Here is a 17,693-nt window from a genome sequence, read left to right as displayed (position 1 = left end):
CAAATGACGCAGCCGTGTCTGTGCGGTTGTGCGTGTTTACGGTGAGAGTAGAAAAAAAGAAAATCAGATGAAAAAAAACGGTTTCATGCAATCGACGCGCTGCTGCAGCCTTTTGCTCGACGAGCTCTTTCTTCGACGCTGTAAAATAACGCAGTTCCGTTATCGCAAATCGCACATGTATATCGGCTCCCCGCTTATCACGGTGACTCTTCGTCGCTTCTTCACCATTATTATCCGTATAATACATCGCCGCGAATATCTCGTTTCCTCATTATTATTATCATCATCCATATATACTTATTCACCGATTTTTTTTTTCTCTTTTTTTTCCTCTTCCTTCCACTTATTAACCCAACGAGATTCGCAAGACTCAATAAAACGGTTTCCCAGACAGCTTGGCACAGCGCCCGCCTCTACGCGATATCAATCGTGCACGTGTAGAGGCAATTTGAAAGAAATTTCGTTTTTTATTTTTCCCTTCTTTTATCGCGATTCGCTACGAATCCCGATTCGAAACCCTTCGACACCCTCAGCCGGAGGATCCACGAGGATCGCCGAAAATCGGCAATCGGGGCAACGACACAATTCCTATGATGCATCGTTGCGCGTATACCACCGATTATACTTGACGTATATACGGCAATGATACGAGTCCCCGGAATCATGCGCGCGATATGATAAGACCGAGATAAGATTCGGATCGTTGCAATATCCGTATAGCCTGCTGAAAGCGATACCTACGCAGCTAGTAACCGGCAGTCAGTCTTTCGACACGCAAAACGACACGTGAAGTATAATTTAGCTTCGAATAAAGTGCGGAGTCCGATTAATCGTGGCTCACTTTACTCGCCACGAGGAAGGAATATCGAGAAATCCGGCGTCATGAATCTCCTGAGGGAGGTCGCCAACATTTTGGACCCGCTACCCGTGACGCGCAGGGCGATGCAACTTTGCGAACATTCTCCGCCACCTCCACCGGTGCCGCCGCATCACCATCACCGTCACCGTCACCGTCATCGTCATCCGCCTCCACCGCCGCCCGGTCCTCCGCATCGTCATCAACCGCAACGTCCACCCTCGCCCGGATGGTCGCAGCCTCCTCACCACACCGACCGGAACGAAGATTGGGGACATCATCGTCGTACTCACGGAGGTCCACCGCCGAATGCCGGACAACAAATACACGTTCATCTTGCGCCTGGACCCTATTACGGACCTTATTACGGACCTCCTTCGGAACCGGGTAACAGCTACGGTACACCGTCTGCACCGCCACCGAACTCTACCCCGGCCCACGTGATTCGGTAGTAGCAAAATTCATCGTCGCTGACGCATAATTGATTACTTCTGTTTAATTGTTTGCTATTAGGAGTATACGTGTGTACACGTTCTTTTTGTTTAAATCGTTACGTTTCCAGCTTATCTCTAAATCGAGTGTTTTGTTTATTCTTCAACGGAATATTATCGCCGCGGGTTTTTGGTGAGATAAAAACGTAGAGAATATGATTGCTATGGTTACCATTATTGTTATATTATACTGAGATAGCGAAACGAGCACGATTATTATTCGAACAATAAAATGGTGATCTGTTACAGTAATGAAATCAACTCGTTTGATCTTTCTTCTTCTTCTTCTTCTTCTTCTTTTTGTTTTTCGTACCGCAGGATACCTTTTATTCTAATTGCGCATCAGGTGTGTCTCATTATTGCGCGGGAGTGTGACAGTTCGATGCGATAAAAGTGATCTTTGGTCAACAGTGTCATTGCAGAAAACAGTCTGGATTTATTTAACAATAATAAAAACAAAGAGTTACAAACTCCCCCGACGTATAGATGGTACGCGCGTCTTCCCTGCACGGTGTCGTCGTTCCGTGATGATTTTACGATTTCATTTCACAATCTGTCAAAGTGGATCGCATACGTGACACTAAACGTACGAGCGATTTTAACGCGCAAAAAAAAAATTGTTGCTCGAGTTTGTTTTTTATTTCTGTTTTTCTTTTCGTTTATTTTCTCAATTTCGAGTTGTTGATTTTTTTTCGTTATTTCATTTCATTCAACTGCAAATGAGATGCCGATGAACAATAAAAGAATTTGAGGAAAAATGAAGAAATAAAAAAAGAGTCCCGCATAATGGCTGGTAATATAGATAATGTCATAAACAGTTATAAAAATGACAGTATAAATTCCTGGCAGTGATTTAGCTTGATAATTATTTTATATTCAGCTGACTTCCGTTTCACGACTTAATGCGAACAATTCTTACGAATATAATCCTATTGTCGTCTCGTGTATCGTGCGTGGGTATTATAAAATACATCAGCCGAAAGCTAGTTAAATTTTTATGTCAACGATAAAAATTTTCAACGACTTTACGCACTGCTCGAAACGAAGGTTAATAATATTCCTGAAAATTTGTTCGTTTCATTTTTTGTTCTCGTTCTTACATCTTTCACAATTGTCATATGCGCACACGACGCTCTATACCAGAATGGAGACACGCACGGTTTACCCTGCGTACAAAATGCTGAGCAAATGTTCACCCCGTCGCGCGTAGTTTCGAACATCATAAAACTATAATATACTTGATGTTAAAATAATTATAATATTCGTCCAATTATTTTAGAGTTTCTTTTTTTTCCCCTCTATTTATGCCTCACGCTCGTCAACCGGCGATCTTTCCGTACGGAACTAATAACACATCAAACGAGCGTCGTTTACTCGATGAACATGCGTCCGTGTTCTCCACATGTTCGGTACCACCGCTCCCTCAGTATTCCCGGTTTCGTTTATTCGTAATAAAATTGCGTCACCGCGACACCGTTTTGTCGGATAAAAAAAATTCATGAAAAGCACAATTCACGAACGGTTAACTCCAGAGTAATAGGGAGATGAGTAGAAAAAAGTTTATTCGATGGAATCTCGTACGACGGAGTAGTTTCTCTCATGTAGATAACGTACGACGACGCGTACGTTGATCGCATATTTTAGGCAAATAAATGAATAAGCCCCGTCATATATTTTTTCCTCGATCGGCGAATTCTTGTGATTTCAGAATTTGCGAGGGAAAAGTTAGCGGCGTTCGAGCTCTCGTTTTTTTTTTTTTTTCCTTTTCTCATTCGGTTCTCTCACTCGTATACCTGTGAGAAAAATGATCCCTGAAAGAGGATAGAATGTGAAGCGAGGTCGGAATCAAATAAAGAAACGATTGTTGCCGTCGGAGTAATAAAATCGTACGATTTCTCGTAATCTGACCTGCTGCTTCCACCCCCCCCCCCCATGAACCTCCTCGCTCTTCGCCTTCTCTTCTTTACCATCCTCTTCCGACGCGTACAAATCTAACATCAGGAGATTCCGACGCTCGTGTGATATTAAACATTACACGCGTGAACACTTATGTACATACGTGGTCGAACCTTGTACGCAGGATTTTTTATTCATTCTCGAAGCGCCGCTCTAGATTTTGGTATATAAACGAGCGGACATTGCGTACATCATTTTACAGGCAAATATTTACAGGGGATAAAGGGGTGTATTTAGCCGCAGGGTGAATCAGATCGCTCTGTAAGAAGCGTAATTTCTTTGGAGTGTCCAATTCACCCGGATTCTTCCTCATTTGTTCATCGAAAGCTCGACGGATACCACATTCGCGTTATACGTACGGAATTTAATGCGAAAATCGATCGCGTGCGACATCGCGTGTATCGCACGTTCTTGTTTGTTTAATTTGAAAAAAAAAAGAGAGGAGGAGATAAAAGTAAAAAACGAAAATTAAAATGAATAATAACGTAGATTATGAATATGTGTACCGATAAACATGTGTAAAGAAGAAGAGAGGAAAAAAAAAAAAACGATCCATGCAACGCAACGAAGAGGAGCTACCTCTGATCGCGTTATAAGATTCGTCGCTCGGGTATCAATATTATTTTTATCAACTTTGATAATAAACTTCGATAAGATAAAGAGCTGCAGCCCATAGAAAAATATTGAGCAAAGTTTGACCGGCTGATAAATTCACCTTCGAAATGTTCACCGAATAATAGAATAACAACGATTATATATTTATAGATAGCGCATATTTGCGACGAATGGAAAAAAAATTAACAAACAAATAATAATTCAATCAAACGATTTCAGAACAAGCATACTAGTATCTCTTCTCTTTTCTTTTTAATTATATATAACGAGATAGAAAATATCGTAAGCATTTGAAAAGAGAGAAGAAAAATACGAAATTTAAATAGTGGATAAAAAATCGGTAACTCTGAAAATAATATCGTTCTACACTGTCCCTTGAAGACGATGATCACTTCTGATTTTTTTTTAAATTCAATCTCATCGGTCACTGTAACCGACGTAGATCACAAGTCGTCCGACTCGTGGTCGCACCAGTGAGTAAATGCGAATTTCTTTTACTTTGGAACGAGGAGTGCAGGTGGACAATTTGGCGATTTGGATTTGTTCTACCTAATCTTATCGGGTGATCCCAATAACGAGGTAGAGTGGCGATATGGTCGGAGTATAAAACTACGGCATCGCTATCTCGTATGGAAAAGTCTGTGAAGTAGTTCGAGAAGGTGGACATCATTGGATTATAAGATTTTAGGTGAGTTTCGGTCAGTTTCTTCGCTCTACTTCCGCGAAAATTTCAAACAGATATCGCGTCTGCAATTGCGACTCCTTTTTCATTTTTGATAAAGTAGAACGGATAAAGAAAAAAACTCACGAACCGGAATAAATCATGGGTCAACCGGACGGACCTCCGACGAACAGCGATCCCCATGGCAAAGAAGGGTCTGGAGACTCGCCGAACGAAAGTCGGGAGGGCAACGGTGAACCCGAAAGACCGGGAGGACCCGGAGGACCGCCGGGTGACGCACGTGGTCCCGGAGGACCCGATCCCGAGGGACAAGGAGATCCCGGAAGCCCCCACCAAGGACATCAAATGTTCCAGATCAACTGGGGACCTCGCCACTGAAAATTTTCAATTCCGATAAAATTTCATTATTTATTAAGACTCAGCCTGTCACTCGTGGTGTTCCTCTTCTCTTTCGACATTGTTCCGTAGATTAGTTTTTCAAACTTTAAATTCCGTACCATTAATTTCACGATTCGCAGTGAGCCGCAGCGATCGGTTTGCCGCAGCGTATCAGCTTTTCCCGATTGACGCAATTTGCAATCGCTGTATTGAAGATTTTTACAAACCGGACGACAAACAAACGAAATCAATCACCCGTCGATGATTCGATTTGCATGTGAAAAAAATAAAATAAAATAAATCAAATTAAAAGAAAAAGTGAAAAAATGAATTAAAAAAAAAAACTCGAATACTTTATTTCTCTCCCCCGCTCTCTTATCTCCTTCTCCAACACACGTTCGCGATCGGCTCACTCTCTCGTTGTCAGCAATGCAGCGAGATCACGAGAGACGCAGAATTCCATCGGTATACACACATATATTTTATATTCACATCTATATTAACGTATATAAAGTGGAGGTTTGCGTAGCTAACGCGCTAATTATTATTATTCTCTATTATACGGAGTTCCAGGTCGTTAATCTCGACAATCTCGGAATTAAAAATCCAACCATAAGAGCCTGGGCGTACGAAGTACTATATACGTCTGACTTTCATCTCTTCTATTTTTATTTCAGTTTATTAATTTTCATTCCTCTTTTTTTCTCTTCAATCCTCGGTCTTTCTAGCATAATTCTTTGTTTGTTGGTTTTTTTTTTTTTTTTTTCATTTTATTCTTTTTGATACAACGCATTAGCGATAGCATGCAAATGAATGTTGTTCCTTTTTTTTTTTAGTTTTTTTTCTTAGTTTTCTTCACACATTATCATTATATCCATTAATACTATTACCATATTAACATCATCGTCATTATGATTATCATTGTTATTAATATCGTTAATTTTATCTATGCTTTTATTAATGCGGCAAAACGATCCAACGTTACAATGCTCGTTACTATATCGTGCGGTAAATATAAACGCGATTGATAAATGTGAAACATAATTATTGATCGATCGGATCGCCGGCTTTTTCTATGTTACGGTAATGCAATATCAATATGAATAGAAAAACCTCGAGTCGAACTCGACGAGTCTCGCGACATGCTTAAACTTCAACTATCCATACGGGGCAGCGGTGAGCGCGTAGCGATATCAGTTGAATTTAATCCCTGCCGTTTGAAATATTCATTACGATTTTCCACGACCCTTCGACCAGATTCTCGCAAACCCCGTCAAAATCTTCCTCCGAATCCTCCGCCGCCGAATCCTCCGCATGACCCGAATCCTCCACCCCCGAATCCCCGACCGCAATATCCCGGCACTACTCCGAATCCTACCGGAACGAAGAAGGAGAATAAAATACCAAAAAAAAGAATGAACGATTTGCTTAATTTTCTCCAGCGCAATCCGAGAGTGATTTACCTCCGAACGGACCGAAATTCGTTCTCATATCCACAATTCCTGCTCCCACAAGCCCCGGATTCATGGTCATCGTTTGCGGACCCAATGGCATAATTCCTTGCCCAATAACGCAGGGAGTGACACGCGTTATTCCGGGGTCGCGATGCACCCGAATCATCGGATCGCTTAATATCGGCGGCGGTGCGGAAGGTGGTTGTGGCGTCGAACCGAAGCAAGAACCAGATCCCATGACTGACCTCGACCTCCGATTAATTTCACTACTTCAAACTATTTAGCGTGACTCGATTTCGATGAGTGTCCACGGACCGGGTCGATTACCGGGGTCAATTAATCGGATTGATCCGAACGGACAACTTCCTGAAACACAACCGTGACCTCAACCAACCAACGTTGGCGCGTATGGAAAACTGAAGCGAGAATATCGTTACCGAAACGGCGAAAAATATTCGCGTACGATTCCGCGCGCGACTCGTGTTTATTGCTCACCGAGAGTTTTGATTGGCTAATTTTGAACCGTTATCTCTATTTTCTATTCGTTATCGCCCAACTGCTTGAGGTGCACGAAATATCGGAGCGATGCTCCGTCTCGAGTGATATTGCGATTGCGATGCTTTCACTCTGTGGAAAAAGGAGACGCGATATCGCCGCGAAACGATAACGAAACTCCGCAGCGAATCGAACGGACAAATTAGACGAAAAAATACAGGAGTCACGAGACACATGGGTGATGAAAAACATAATTTTTCGTTTCTTTCGTCACCGTTCGCTCCAATCTTACTCCAATTTCCTCGCGTGGCGTAGAAACTAAGAACTCTCTTCAAAAACCTTCGATACAAATTTTTATTTTATTTACATCTGCAGCTCTTCTCGCGTTAGTCATATGTATACGAGGTATTAATTGAGTACAGCTTTGACAGCTTGGAGTGGATCGGCGATTACGCCAACGATATGTAACCGAATATAACGTTCGATAGCGAAATAAAATAAAAAGAAAAGAGAGAAACGAAAAAAACGAAAAACGAAAGAAGAGAAACAGTTCTACCGGAAGTAATATTCCATATGGATTATTTTATAACGTTGACGTAATCGCGCGTTGAAATAAGTCACGCGATACCGCTCCACAGCGAACCGAATCTTTCACGACGAACGGTAAACACAATCCGCTGTTCATCCATGTTAACAAAAAAAGTGGGAGAGTAGAGGGTGATTTTCGACAATCAGTGCACGATTACGAGAAATCTAATCAATCGGGATCGAACGAAATCCCGAGCGATTAGATTCGCCGGATAAAACGATCATCGGTTATAACAGACCTGGTTTCGCCTGGGCACCGTCAGTACCACTCCAAAAAGCGACCGGTAAATTATCGCCAACGAAGCTGACCACGTACGCATTCGATAACGCGATTGTCACATCGAACGTCTTTCGATCGATCGGTTGATAAAATTCACGCCTTTCGATCAATTCTTCTCATCCTTGCGATCGACTACACTCACCCCTATAGTGAGGCGTCGGAAGCAGGAGGAGGTCCTTCGCTTCCAGGATTATTACTACTATCGGTAATTTCTAGTGTTGCAATTTCTCCTACGATCCCGCGTTATCATCGTACTCCAAAAACACAGATCGTCTCGCGTTCGTTTCCAATAATTTCCACCGCACCCTTACAGGACGATCTTCATCCAGGATCCGAATGCCGGGGAAATCTATTCCACTACGTGACATTATTGTGGGCGAAGTACACATCGAACGGTGTGCGTTATCTCATGGGATCGATGCGATCGTTAGTCTAATTAATTCGTAGAATCGTTAACCGAAGAGATAACCGATCGAAGTTGTCGCTCCGTTGCGGGATACGTGAACGTGCGTATATCCCACTGCACCGCGTCACGTGTGTTACTTATAACACACACACACACACGCGCGCGCGCGCACACTGACAAACTTCTAATTACTTATAAAGTAGAACGCGTTACGCTGCAGAGATTGGGTTGTGGCAAGACAAACGGTCGAGTTATCAGCGGAGCGAATGTTCCTCCGGTTGCTGTGTAACAGGCGTGTCGTCATATCGTAGGCGACAAAATACGCCGGTTACACCCGCCGATCTGGTCAGTTTGGCAGCTGCCGCAATTATAACCGTTACCTGCGATATTTGCGCATCGACGCATTAATGGGATTACCACGTACGGCATAAGCGAATCGGCAAATGTTACGAACGTCGAGGATTTAAATTAGCATACGACGATGCGACTTATCGGTTCGACGCGCGCAGGGAAGAGGAGATGGAGATCGTTACGATTGTTGTTGAATCTTCGCAGCATCTTCCGTTTCATCTCTCGTCTCCCCGGACCAATCGGGTGTACGAAATTGAAGTTTGCATCAACTATTAGCGACGAGGGAAGAATCGCGGTTATATTTCAACGGTGCTATACCGTCGCCGATGTTGCTTTTGCATCAAAGAGACTGCAACAACAACAACAACAACAACAACAGTTTACGATCGGTTAACGCGCGGTGAAGAGAATCGCGTATAATACAAGGCATCGTGTACAACGACACGATACGATACGATGGTACGTACGTACGGTACGCGGCTGCTGCTGCGGTAACGTTGAACTCGAAATAGAAAAAATAAAAGGAAACACAGAACGAAGATGAAATAAAATAAAGAAATCGAGAGGAGAAACGGCGAAAGGGAGAGAGAGAGAGATAGGAGAAGATCAAACGGGCAATGAGAGCGCGCGAGTACCGCGAGTATCGAAGAGAGTCGCGGGGAGAGCCGATGGAGTGCGGGGAGCGATAGAAGTCGGGTGAAGCGAGAGTAAGAGGAACGTAAGAGAGGAAGAGGAGAAGAGGAGGAGGAGGAGGAGGACGACGACACGGAGTGGGAGTGGAAGAGAAGGAGGACGAGAGAGTGGGAGGCGGAGGCGGAGGAGGAGAGGAAAGAGGGAGGAGGGAGACGGGAGACGGGAGAGCAAGGTAATTACTCTGGCGACATTGACCCGGCGTCGACCCGCCGCTTGCCGCCTCGAACGACGTCCAACCACCAACTCGCACACGCGCATACGTTCACCGTGTACGCGTACACACCTATGCAACGAGGAGTCTCCTCCGTTCCCCGATTTACACGTATAACACCAACGAAATGCATGAATATCTCTACACGATATTACGTACCACATTTATACACGGTACGAGGGTAACACAAGCGAGGATTTCACGTCCACTCGGAGACGGTGCACCGCCTGTAACAAAATCACGTACACGCGCACACGCACGCACACGCACACGCACACACACAAGCGCGCGCGCGGGCGTCTGTTACACATATATATTTAAAGCGAAGATATATAGAGGCGGCGGTACAGTCGAGAGATGGTTCATCCGAGTTCACCGTTCGAACGCCGAACCCGGGACACGACCCGAGAGGAGAGGCACCCGCACGCAGACGTCGTCCGCCTTTGCACCGTACATACTTTTCATCTACCATATAACGTGAATGGTAAATACACATTTGGTAAATGAATAGCGCGAATAGTCGCTGGTCACATGTACGGATGCGTCATACGCACGTGGTTTTTCGGAGGTGTCGAGGATTTTTCTGTACACCTCTTAACGGACCACCGATTTGCTCTCGTCGTTGTCGTCGTCGTCGTCGTCGTTGTTGTTGTTTCCCTTTCGTTTTCATTTTTCTTTTACACCGAGGTTTCGTTCTTCCTACGATCGAGGGAAAGGGTGATTAGTATTTCGCGGGAATGGCGGACCGACGAGTTCTCTGGGGCGGGCGAACGATTAGACTCGTTGTTAGAACGGGTATAACACAACGAACGTATATATTATTATATACAGCGGGCGGTATACCGATATACGTGTAACGGAAATCGTTCGAATACGTAGACGAAAAGAAGGAAGGTCAATCCCCGCAAGGTCAGAAGTGTCATAGTTTGGATTCATCTCGGTGTGCGATTGGCTCAGTGCCACAATCTCGCCGTTCGTGCATGTATGACGAGGAACGCGATGTATAATTTACCGATTTGTTTTTATCTCCGAGCTTCTTTTCCCACCCCCCCCCCCCTCTCTCTCTCTCTCTTTCTCTCGTTCTCTTGCAACAAAATGAAAAGCTCGAATCGATAACGATATTCCGCGTTACGAGCATATTTTCATGAGAAATCATAACCGCGATGCGTCGCGGTTTTTTTTTTTTTTTCTTTTTTTTTCCCATCGGTTACGAATCACGAAGAAGAGGAAAAAATACGTAGCTCTTTTCCCCAGGAAATCCTCTTTGATTCTATTCAAAAGAATCAGTTGTAAGGAATACACGAGACACGGCGGGAGGGGGAGGAAGTCGGGGCGAGCCTCGTCATCGGGATAATCTCGATTCAATCGACCGTTACATTGATCATAATCGGTCGACATATATACAAACCCTACCTAAGGTTCTCGCAACTCGTAGGGTTCGCGTCAACTTTTACGATGACCGAGACCCGAACGCGCCCAACCTCTTTGAAGAAGCGCTCGCGTGTCCTCGACCTCCTCCTCATCTCCGGTCTCCTCCGTCGACTTCGACTCCTCGCACCCGGTGTCAAATACACCGAGGCTGTACGCGTACACGATGCTCTCGAACGAACCACCGGGTGTCCTCTGAAAAAAAACTATAACGAAGTCACCAACACCGCGATCGAAATACGCCCTCGTCGATTCCACCATTGGTTTTATCTTACTCTCAATTTTATCGCGAGGTTAATGGACCCCGTACTCACGGACAGTCGGACCAGATTCGATACGCGAACGATCCGCCGAGCATTTTGTTATTTCTTTATACGTCGTACCTTTTTTTTTTTTCATTTATTTTTGAATTCATTTCTCTTCTCCTTTTTTTTTTTACTCTTTTTACAATAAGACATAGGGTAGATCTGGTATAAGTTGAGCGAGCTCAGATTAAAGGGCTCGGTGAGACCGGAGAAGACTGGTCTTGGGTTCACGAGGCAACCAGGTACGGGTTATTGTTGCTCGCTGGTAGCGTGCGGTGGTGGTGGTGGTCGTCGCAACACGAAGAAATACATTTCGCAGGTGTGCGTAGACCGACACGTGTGCATACAATAGACGTACACGTAAGCGCGGTACACAACACACTCACGTGAAAAGGAGAGGACGGCAGCCTCCCGCGGTGCAGCCAACCTGTTTTCTCTCCACCCCGACGCGACGGGTTTATTTTGATTTATTGTGTCGTCGCTAAAGAGATTGTATTGTTGTGACGTTGTCCGGCCTGCTGCACCCCGAAGAAGGTCTCGGTCTTCCTCCCCTCGAGCCTCCTCACCCCGGCCTCACCCTTCCCCTCGGCCCTCTCCGAACTCCTCCGCTCGATTCTCGCTTCTATTATATCACGGCGAACGCGCATCTCCTATACGTATACGTGTGTTTACAGGGTGCGCGTAAGGACGTATATCTGTATCTGAGGGGGGGCATCGTCGCTCAGGGTGAATCGCAGGGGCTAAGCCGGGGGAAGCCTTCGAAGTGAAAGTATCTCTTCATTTTCCCTTACTACTCAATTCAAAATTCTAGCTATATGTATAATGCGTATTCCGTTCTAACCGCTCCGGCAACGCGGGAGGATATTTTTTGAAACACGGGGAAATAAGAGGGATCCCGTGACAAGCGACGGACGTACCCGTTGCGTCAAATTCTCTCAACAACCCGTTGACGTTTCAGGGAAACCCCAATTTCATCTACGACGTAATTCGGTATCTATTTCCACTCTGGTGAAAACCGATCGATTTCGGTACATGTTACGTTTGAGTAAAGTTGAGTAAATTTAAATGGCACACGCCTGACGTTTATTTCAGGACGTGACGGGAAGTGCGGCTCCGTACACCGGATCGAAGAAGCGACCGGAAGAATAAGAGGAAGAAATCGAAGGAGAGAGAACGCACCGCGGAGGGATAAAATTCACGGAGCGTGAGAACCCGTTCATCCCCCGCGTGGAAGTTTCTCAAATATTAAACGCGGTCGTATCGGAGCGTAATAGGAACAGGTAGCGGATGACGACGACGACGACGACGACGACGATGACCGGTCGAGAAATAGGTGGAGTAGACGCGAGGTGAGGGAGCGCGGTGCGTGACGACTTACGTAAGTGCGGAGGGTAATGGTTTCATTAGGTATCGCGTTTACGTACGGTATATATATATATATACATACAACTCGGAAGCGAATGCGATAACTGTGTATTTTGCGGAGATGTGCCGAGTCGCCTCCGTATCGTTGTTATAGACAGTTTCTACGGAGGTGTGCGCGAAGTTATAGTTTCTCAGGGAAGTGACCGCGTTTAGTTTCTCGTCGTTCTTTATTCAGCAATTAGTGTTTATGCTACGTGTGTCGACGACGGTGCCCGCTCCGTTTCTACGGTGTATAACACAACGCGGTATACGAAATATACGTACACGTCCTCTGCCCGTCTATACGTATTCTCGGGTTACCACCTCTGCGGCCGAGCACCGCATCGGCATCGCACTGTAACCGAGTAAATTGAAGTTTTCATCATTTCGAGTCCGGCCCGAAGTTAACGGTACTAAACACGCCGATTATACGCAGGTACGGGTCACGCGGAACGCTGCTCCTCGCTTCGCTCGGGGTTCGTTCGTTGTTTCTTTCCTTCTTGCTTATACCTACCTCGTACCTCGAAACCTAACAGATATACCTAAGACTAAGACTAAGACTAAGACGACGACGACGACGACAGCGTCGCCGCCGCTCCGAGGAGAGAAGACCGTTAGCGTGGGAAGTCCGAGTCTCGCTCGCGAGTTCTGATTCTAGCTTTGAGAACCCGACGTCAACGTGGACGTCCTCGCCACCGCAGAACCCCCTTTTGAGAAATAATAACACGACCCGGAAGAATTCGCGACGATCCTACAGTCGCCACGGAATCCCTAGGACTTGCTTCTATCGAGGCGGACGATAGTCGTCGGAGGAAACGTTGGAAAGGATTCCTCCTCGGGATTCGAAGAAACTCTGAGAGTCCTGCGATTCCACCTCTATCGGTCGAATCGTTATTTCGATTGGCTTAAATTACTTAGCGCGGGGTGAACGAGAGTCGTTGAAAAATCGCAGCGAAGTCGAAACGATCAACGTCTATTGGATGGAAATAGCGGAGGCGAAGTACCGCTGAAGAAGGACCTGCCGCAGCTGGGATTTCTTCTTCTTCTTCTTCTTCTTCTTCTTCTTCATTTTACCTACTTTTTTTTCTCCCCTTTCAGAAGCGGGTGCTTAAATCGGACAAGGTATACACGCCGGTGTCACATTCGTGCCGTGTTCTACCCTAGATGGTGAACTGAGGGACTGGAGGCTAACGCGTGTTCCTGTCCGGTGTGTGCGGTCCGTAACAGCGATTCGCCGCGTTTCCGTTTCTCTATCTCTGCAACATCTTCCGTAAATGTTTTATTCGGAAACACTGTTCGCGTGAATCCGTGACGTGAAAACTTGCGCACGTCGTATAACTCGTGGACAATTCAACGTGTATTTCCTATTAAAAAAATGTCAGATCTAACCAATTGTTGGAAATTAATGGTCGTTATACGCGAGTATGTTCTGGTCGGTTTGCGTGGTTCGCAAAAAAAAAAAAAAAAAGGAGCAAAGTTTCTCGATAAATCGTGCGAGATCCGCGAAGGTTCGGTCTTCGAAGGTATGGGGTACCCGCGATATTATAAAGTGGGCGCCAGTTGATACAGAGGACATATCGTAACGTATAGTCATTCGTTCGTTGCAGCGAGATAACCGATCGTACGAATCTGGAGTCGAAACGCATGACCAATAAATATTGGATAATTTATTAGCGAGGCCGTGACGTTGGGTCGGTCGGTCGGTCGGTCGGTCGGTCGATCGGTCGGTCGCTCGGTTTCTCCGCGGACGAGTGTCCGTTCCTCTCTCTCTCTCTCTTTCCCTTATCTCCGTCCTTTTTCTGGAGGTCCGGGACGGGCGGAGGTAGCCGCGGTATCAAAGCGATTCGGGTGTTGTCAGGGACCGGCAGAAAACCTCAAAGAAAACCGACCAGACACGACGGTGGTTCGCAAACCGTTCCGTCCGAGTTTCGCGGCGGCGACTACGACGGGCGGCGGTAGCGGCGGCGGCGGCGAGTCGTCGATTCGTGCCGATCCTCAATTTCTATACCTGGAAGTGAGTCGAGGGAGGTAAGCGAGGAGTCCCGCGCGAGCCGAACTCTCCCTCCCTCCCTCCCTCCCTACCCCTCCGGCCGCCGCCGCCGCAGAACCGTCTAGATTCCAATCAGCGAGTTTTTGCGAGATTCCACCCGAATAAACGGAGGGGAGGACAGGAGGAAGCTGCCCACCTACCTAAGGCGCGCGAGACGACCGAACTCCTTCTCCCCCGCCGATCTCGTTCTTAATTCGAGTCACCATTACCTGCCGTTTCGCAGTCGATTAGTTCCCCGATTAATTAGCGTAACGGCTGTCATATGTTCAAACGAGAACGTCATCGCTCGATGTTTGTTAATTTTTATCGATCTTTCCTCTCCTACTTTTCTCTTTCTTGTTTTTTTTTTTTTCTCGAACCTCGCGGGTTTCTTCCTCCGATTCCCCGGAGCGTTTTTGTCGAAGGGGCCGCGGGTTTGCGGAGCGGCGGTTGAATTTACGGCGTCTCGAGGTACCGGCGGCGAGAGGATGGGATTTAAGTTCGGAAAATCGGCGACGAAGCGAATCGAGGCGTGGTAATGCCGGTACCGAAAAAATGTGATTTAAAATAATTATAAACGCATTAGTCGGGCGGGCGGTTCGACGGCGTGCAGCGCCGGTGTAGGTACGCACGTACGTACGTACGTACCGTATTACGTGTGGATGGAGCGAAATCAGCGGCAGCTTAACGCGCTTGCTCGCTCGTAGTGGATCGGCGAAGCTCGTCCGAGGTCCAGGAGCTGTTCGCTAGGCAGGCAGATGAAGATGCTAATCTCGATGATTTGTTACGCCATTGTTGACGCCTAATGAGGCGGTTATACCGGCCCTGCTTTCGTCCCAAATCGAGAAAGACTGAGAAAACCCATCCTTTATGGTTTGCAGGCATTCCGCGTATGACGTACCGCCTATCTCTCTACCTTAAACGTACACCTACTTATCGCATACGTATTTACGTACGTACGTACGTACGTTACCCGCGTTATTATAAACGCGCGCGGATTCACGCACTAGCTTTTTCCCTCGTGTTGGATATATACCTGTGTACACACACGGCGTGTACGCGGTATCTCCGCATATCGGATTTCGCTCACCTCATTACCGAGCCTATGCGGTCATGATATTATTCTGCAATTCGTTGCATAAAACCGAGAAAACGTAAACGACAAATTTAATAGCCGCGCTTTGGCGTATCCCGTTCGTACACGCGCGGCGCGCGTCATTTTTCTCGTCTCACTCCTTCTCCTCTATTTTTCAACGACGCCGCGAATCACCGATTATCGAAGATTTCAACGAACGGAAAAAAAGGAGCAATGAAAAGAAAAAAAAAGAAAAATACTCGGAATGAAAAATTTCAAACCGCTCGCGTGTTGCCGCTGTACGCGGAATAATGATAATCTTTCGTACTTTTGACGAAGCTCGCGCACACGCGTGTGCAGATGTACGGTAGAAGAATATATCAGGTACACAGAATAATTTCTCGTACGTAAGGTGTGTTTTAGCGCGCGACCTTTTACGCCGTAGGTATACCACCGGCGTATAGGTAGGTACGTACGTACGTAGCGACGCATCACACACGTGTCCAACACTCGCATTAATAGTTTTGACAAGCGTGTAACGCGGTACGTCGAATGATAAATATTAAATATAAACGCGAGAGGCGCGTATGCAGCTTAAAACAGCGTTAAATACCAAGTTTGTAGACGACCGGGAGAGATCGGGACGGTTTATAACCGAGCCGATTCAGCCGGATACTTTAATTTCTGTCGGGTTTCCAGCTAATTGTAAGCGAGTAGCTCTGCACGTAACTCATTTTTACCGATAACGGTTTTCTTGTTAATAAAACAATAAGCGGGACACACCGCGTCAAACTTTTGTAATGCTTTTAATGATCGTCGAAGAAAACCTTGAGCTCGTTACACGCGACTCGAAGAACTTTACTTTCGTTAGTTCGGAATAAAATAATAAAATAAGCGAACCGCCCCTGTACAACGAGCGAGACTCTTGGGGCTCACAAGTTTTCTACTCGAGCTAATTTTTCTTACCGCTGGATACGAGAGAGAGGAGATCTCCGCGGGCGGCTCGTGCGAAGAAGAAGAGGATGCGACGGAAAAAAGAGGAGAGCAGAAAAGAAAAGAAAAGAAAAGAAAAGAAAAAAGAGAAGAAGAGAAAAAAAAAGATGCGGTAGGTAAAACATGTGAGATGCCAGAGACACCCACGAAACGTACATAAGAGACGGACGTTCGCGCTGCACGCCGTGGAATTCCTCGTCGTTTCACTTTCCATTTCAATTTGCATTTAAATTTCAATCCACGGCTATGCTGTGAGACGCACTCCCGCAGTTATGTGGGTCTATAGGTATAATAAGTAATTTTACACATGCATACGTGCCGCAGGTGTGATTTTCTTATTCGCTAAGACCGCGGCTATTAATTCCTGGCCTAATTACGGCACCCGCTCCGACGCTGATGCCGCTAAACTCTTACCTTATATTTCCACATTCGTTCGTAATTTTTCAGCGGATACAATCCCTGCCATGGATTTACTATAAACGCGTTTTGAGCGACGCGTGGCCATTCGACGTAGAAAATTACGATATTTCTAATTTTCTATTGCAACCATTTTTCATCTCGTACAACGTCTGTTGTATTCTACCGCGGCAATTATTCGTTCGACGATCTCGACGGGGCTGAGATCGAGCTCGGATTATTCGCGACCGCAAGCGACGATCCCGACGAGGCCGGGGTGAAAATATTTCGGATTTCATTCATCGGTTTGGCCCACCCCGTACAGCTGTGTAAAAAATCGGTGCCCGCGGGGCCGACGTTGCGAGTTGAAGAATAAAAAATTTCGGAACGCCGGTACGGAGAGGCAAAGGTTTTATTCCTGTTCGGAGGAATCCACGGCTAGTTATCCGCGAAGTAGGTCAGGCCGTTCAAGTCCGGGCTTGGGTTCGCTCATGCAGGACGCCTTCGTTGCATACGGCGACGAAGGGTGTCGCAAGCTGCCGAGGCAGTGACTAAGAGCGATCATATTTTTTTTCCTTTTTTCCTTTTTTTTTTTCTTTCTTTCTGT

General features: G+C 46.0%; 3 protein-coding genes and 1 long non-coding RNA gene across 6 annotated transcripts; 3 read left to right on the top strand and 1 right to left on the bottom strand.

Moving 5' to 3' along the window:
• The first annotated feature begins 882 nt into the window (after positions 1-882).
• On the top strand, positions 883-1,308 carry LOC105688908 (proline-rich protein 2-like). Its single transcript, XM_012405551.2, has one exon. The coding sequence runs from the start codon at positions 883-885 to the stop codon at positions 1,306-1,308; it is 426 nt and encodes a 141-aa protein (XP_012260974.2).
• Positions 1,309-4,445: 3,137 nt separating this feature from the next.
• On the top strand, positions 4,446-5,295 carry LOC125500653 (basic salivary proline-rich protein 1-like). Of its 3 annotated transcripts, none has more exons than XM_048654192.1 (2): positions 4,446-4,606; positions 4,701-5,293. In XM_048654192.1, the coding sequence occupies exon 2, from the start codon at positions 4,742-4,744 to the stop codon at positions 4,976-4,978; it is 237 nt and encodes a 78-aa protein (XP_048510149.1). In that variant the 5' UTR covers positions 4,446-4,606; positions 4,701-4,741; the 3' UTR covers positions 4,979-5,293. The 3 variants fall into 3 exon arrangements, with proteins under 3 accessions (XP_048510149.1, XP_048510150.1, XP_048510151.1); XM_048654193.1 differs by having other exon boundaries at positions 4,449-4,606; positions 4,704-5,294; XM_048654194.1 differs by having other exon boundaries at positions 4,464-4,616; positions 4,704-5,295.
• Positions 5,296-5,625: 330 nt separating this feature from the next.
• LOC125500652 lies at positions 5,626-6,841 on the bottom strand. Its single transcript, XM_048654191.1, has 2 exons — positions 6,442-6,841; positions 5,626-6,352 (listed from the first exon to the last, which is right to left on the bottom strand). Exons 1-2 carry the CDS (start codon positions 6,668-6,670, stop codon positions 6,252-6,254), a joined length of 330 nt encoding a protein of 109 aa, XP_048510148.1. The 5' UTR covers positions 6,671-6,841; the 3' UTR covers positions 5,626-6,251.
• A 177-nt stretch (positions 6,842-7,018) lies between these two features.
• LOC125500654 lies at positions 7,019-16,094 on the top strand. Its single transcript, XR_007278087.1, has 2 exons — positions 7,019-8,000; positions 12,282-16,094. It is a non-coding gene; the product is annotated as an uncharacterized LOC125500654 (long non-coding RNA).
• Positions 16,095-17,693: the final 1,599 nt, after the last annotated feature.

This window comes from Athalia rosae, chromosome 4 (genome assembly GCF_917208135.1).
Source record: "Athalia rosae chromosome 4, iyAthRosa1.1, whole genome shotgun sequence".
In the NCBI taxonomy this organism is placed as follows: Eukaryota; Metazoa; Arthropoda; class Insecta; order Hymenoptera; family Athaliidae; genus Athalia; species Athalia rosae.
This window is presented reverse-complemented; position numbering and strand designations above follow the sequence as displayed.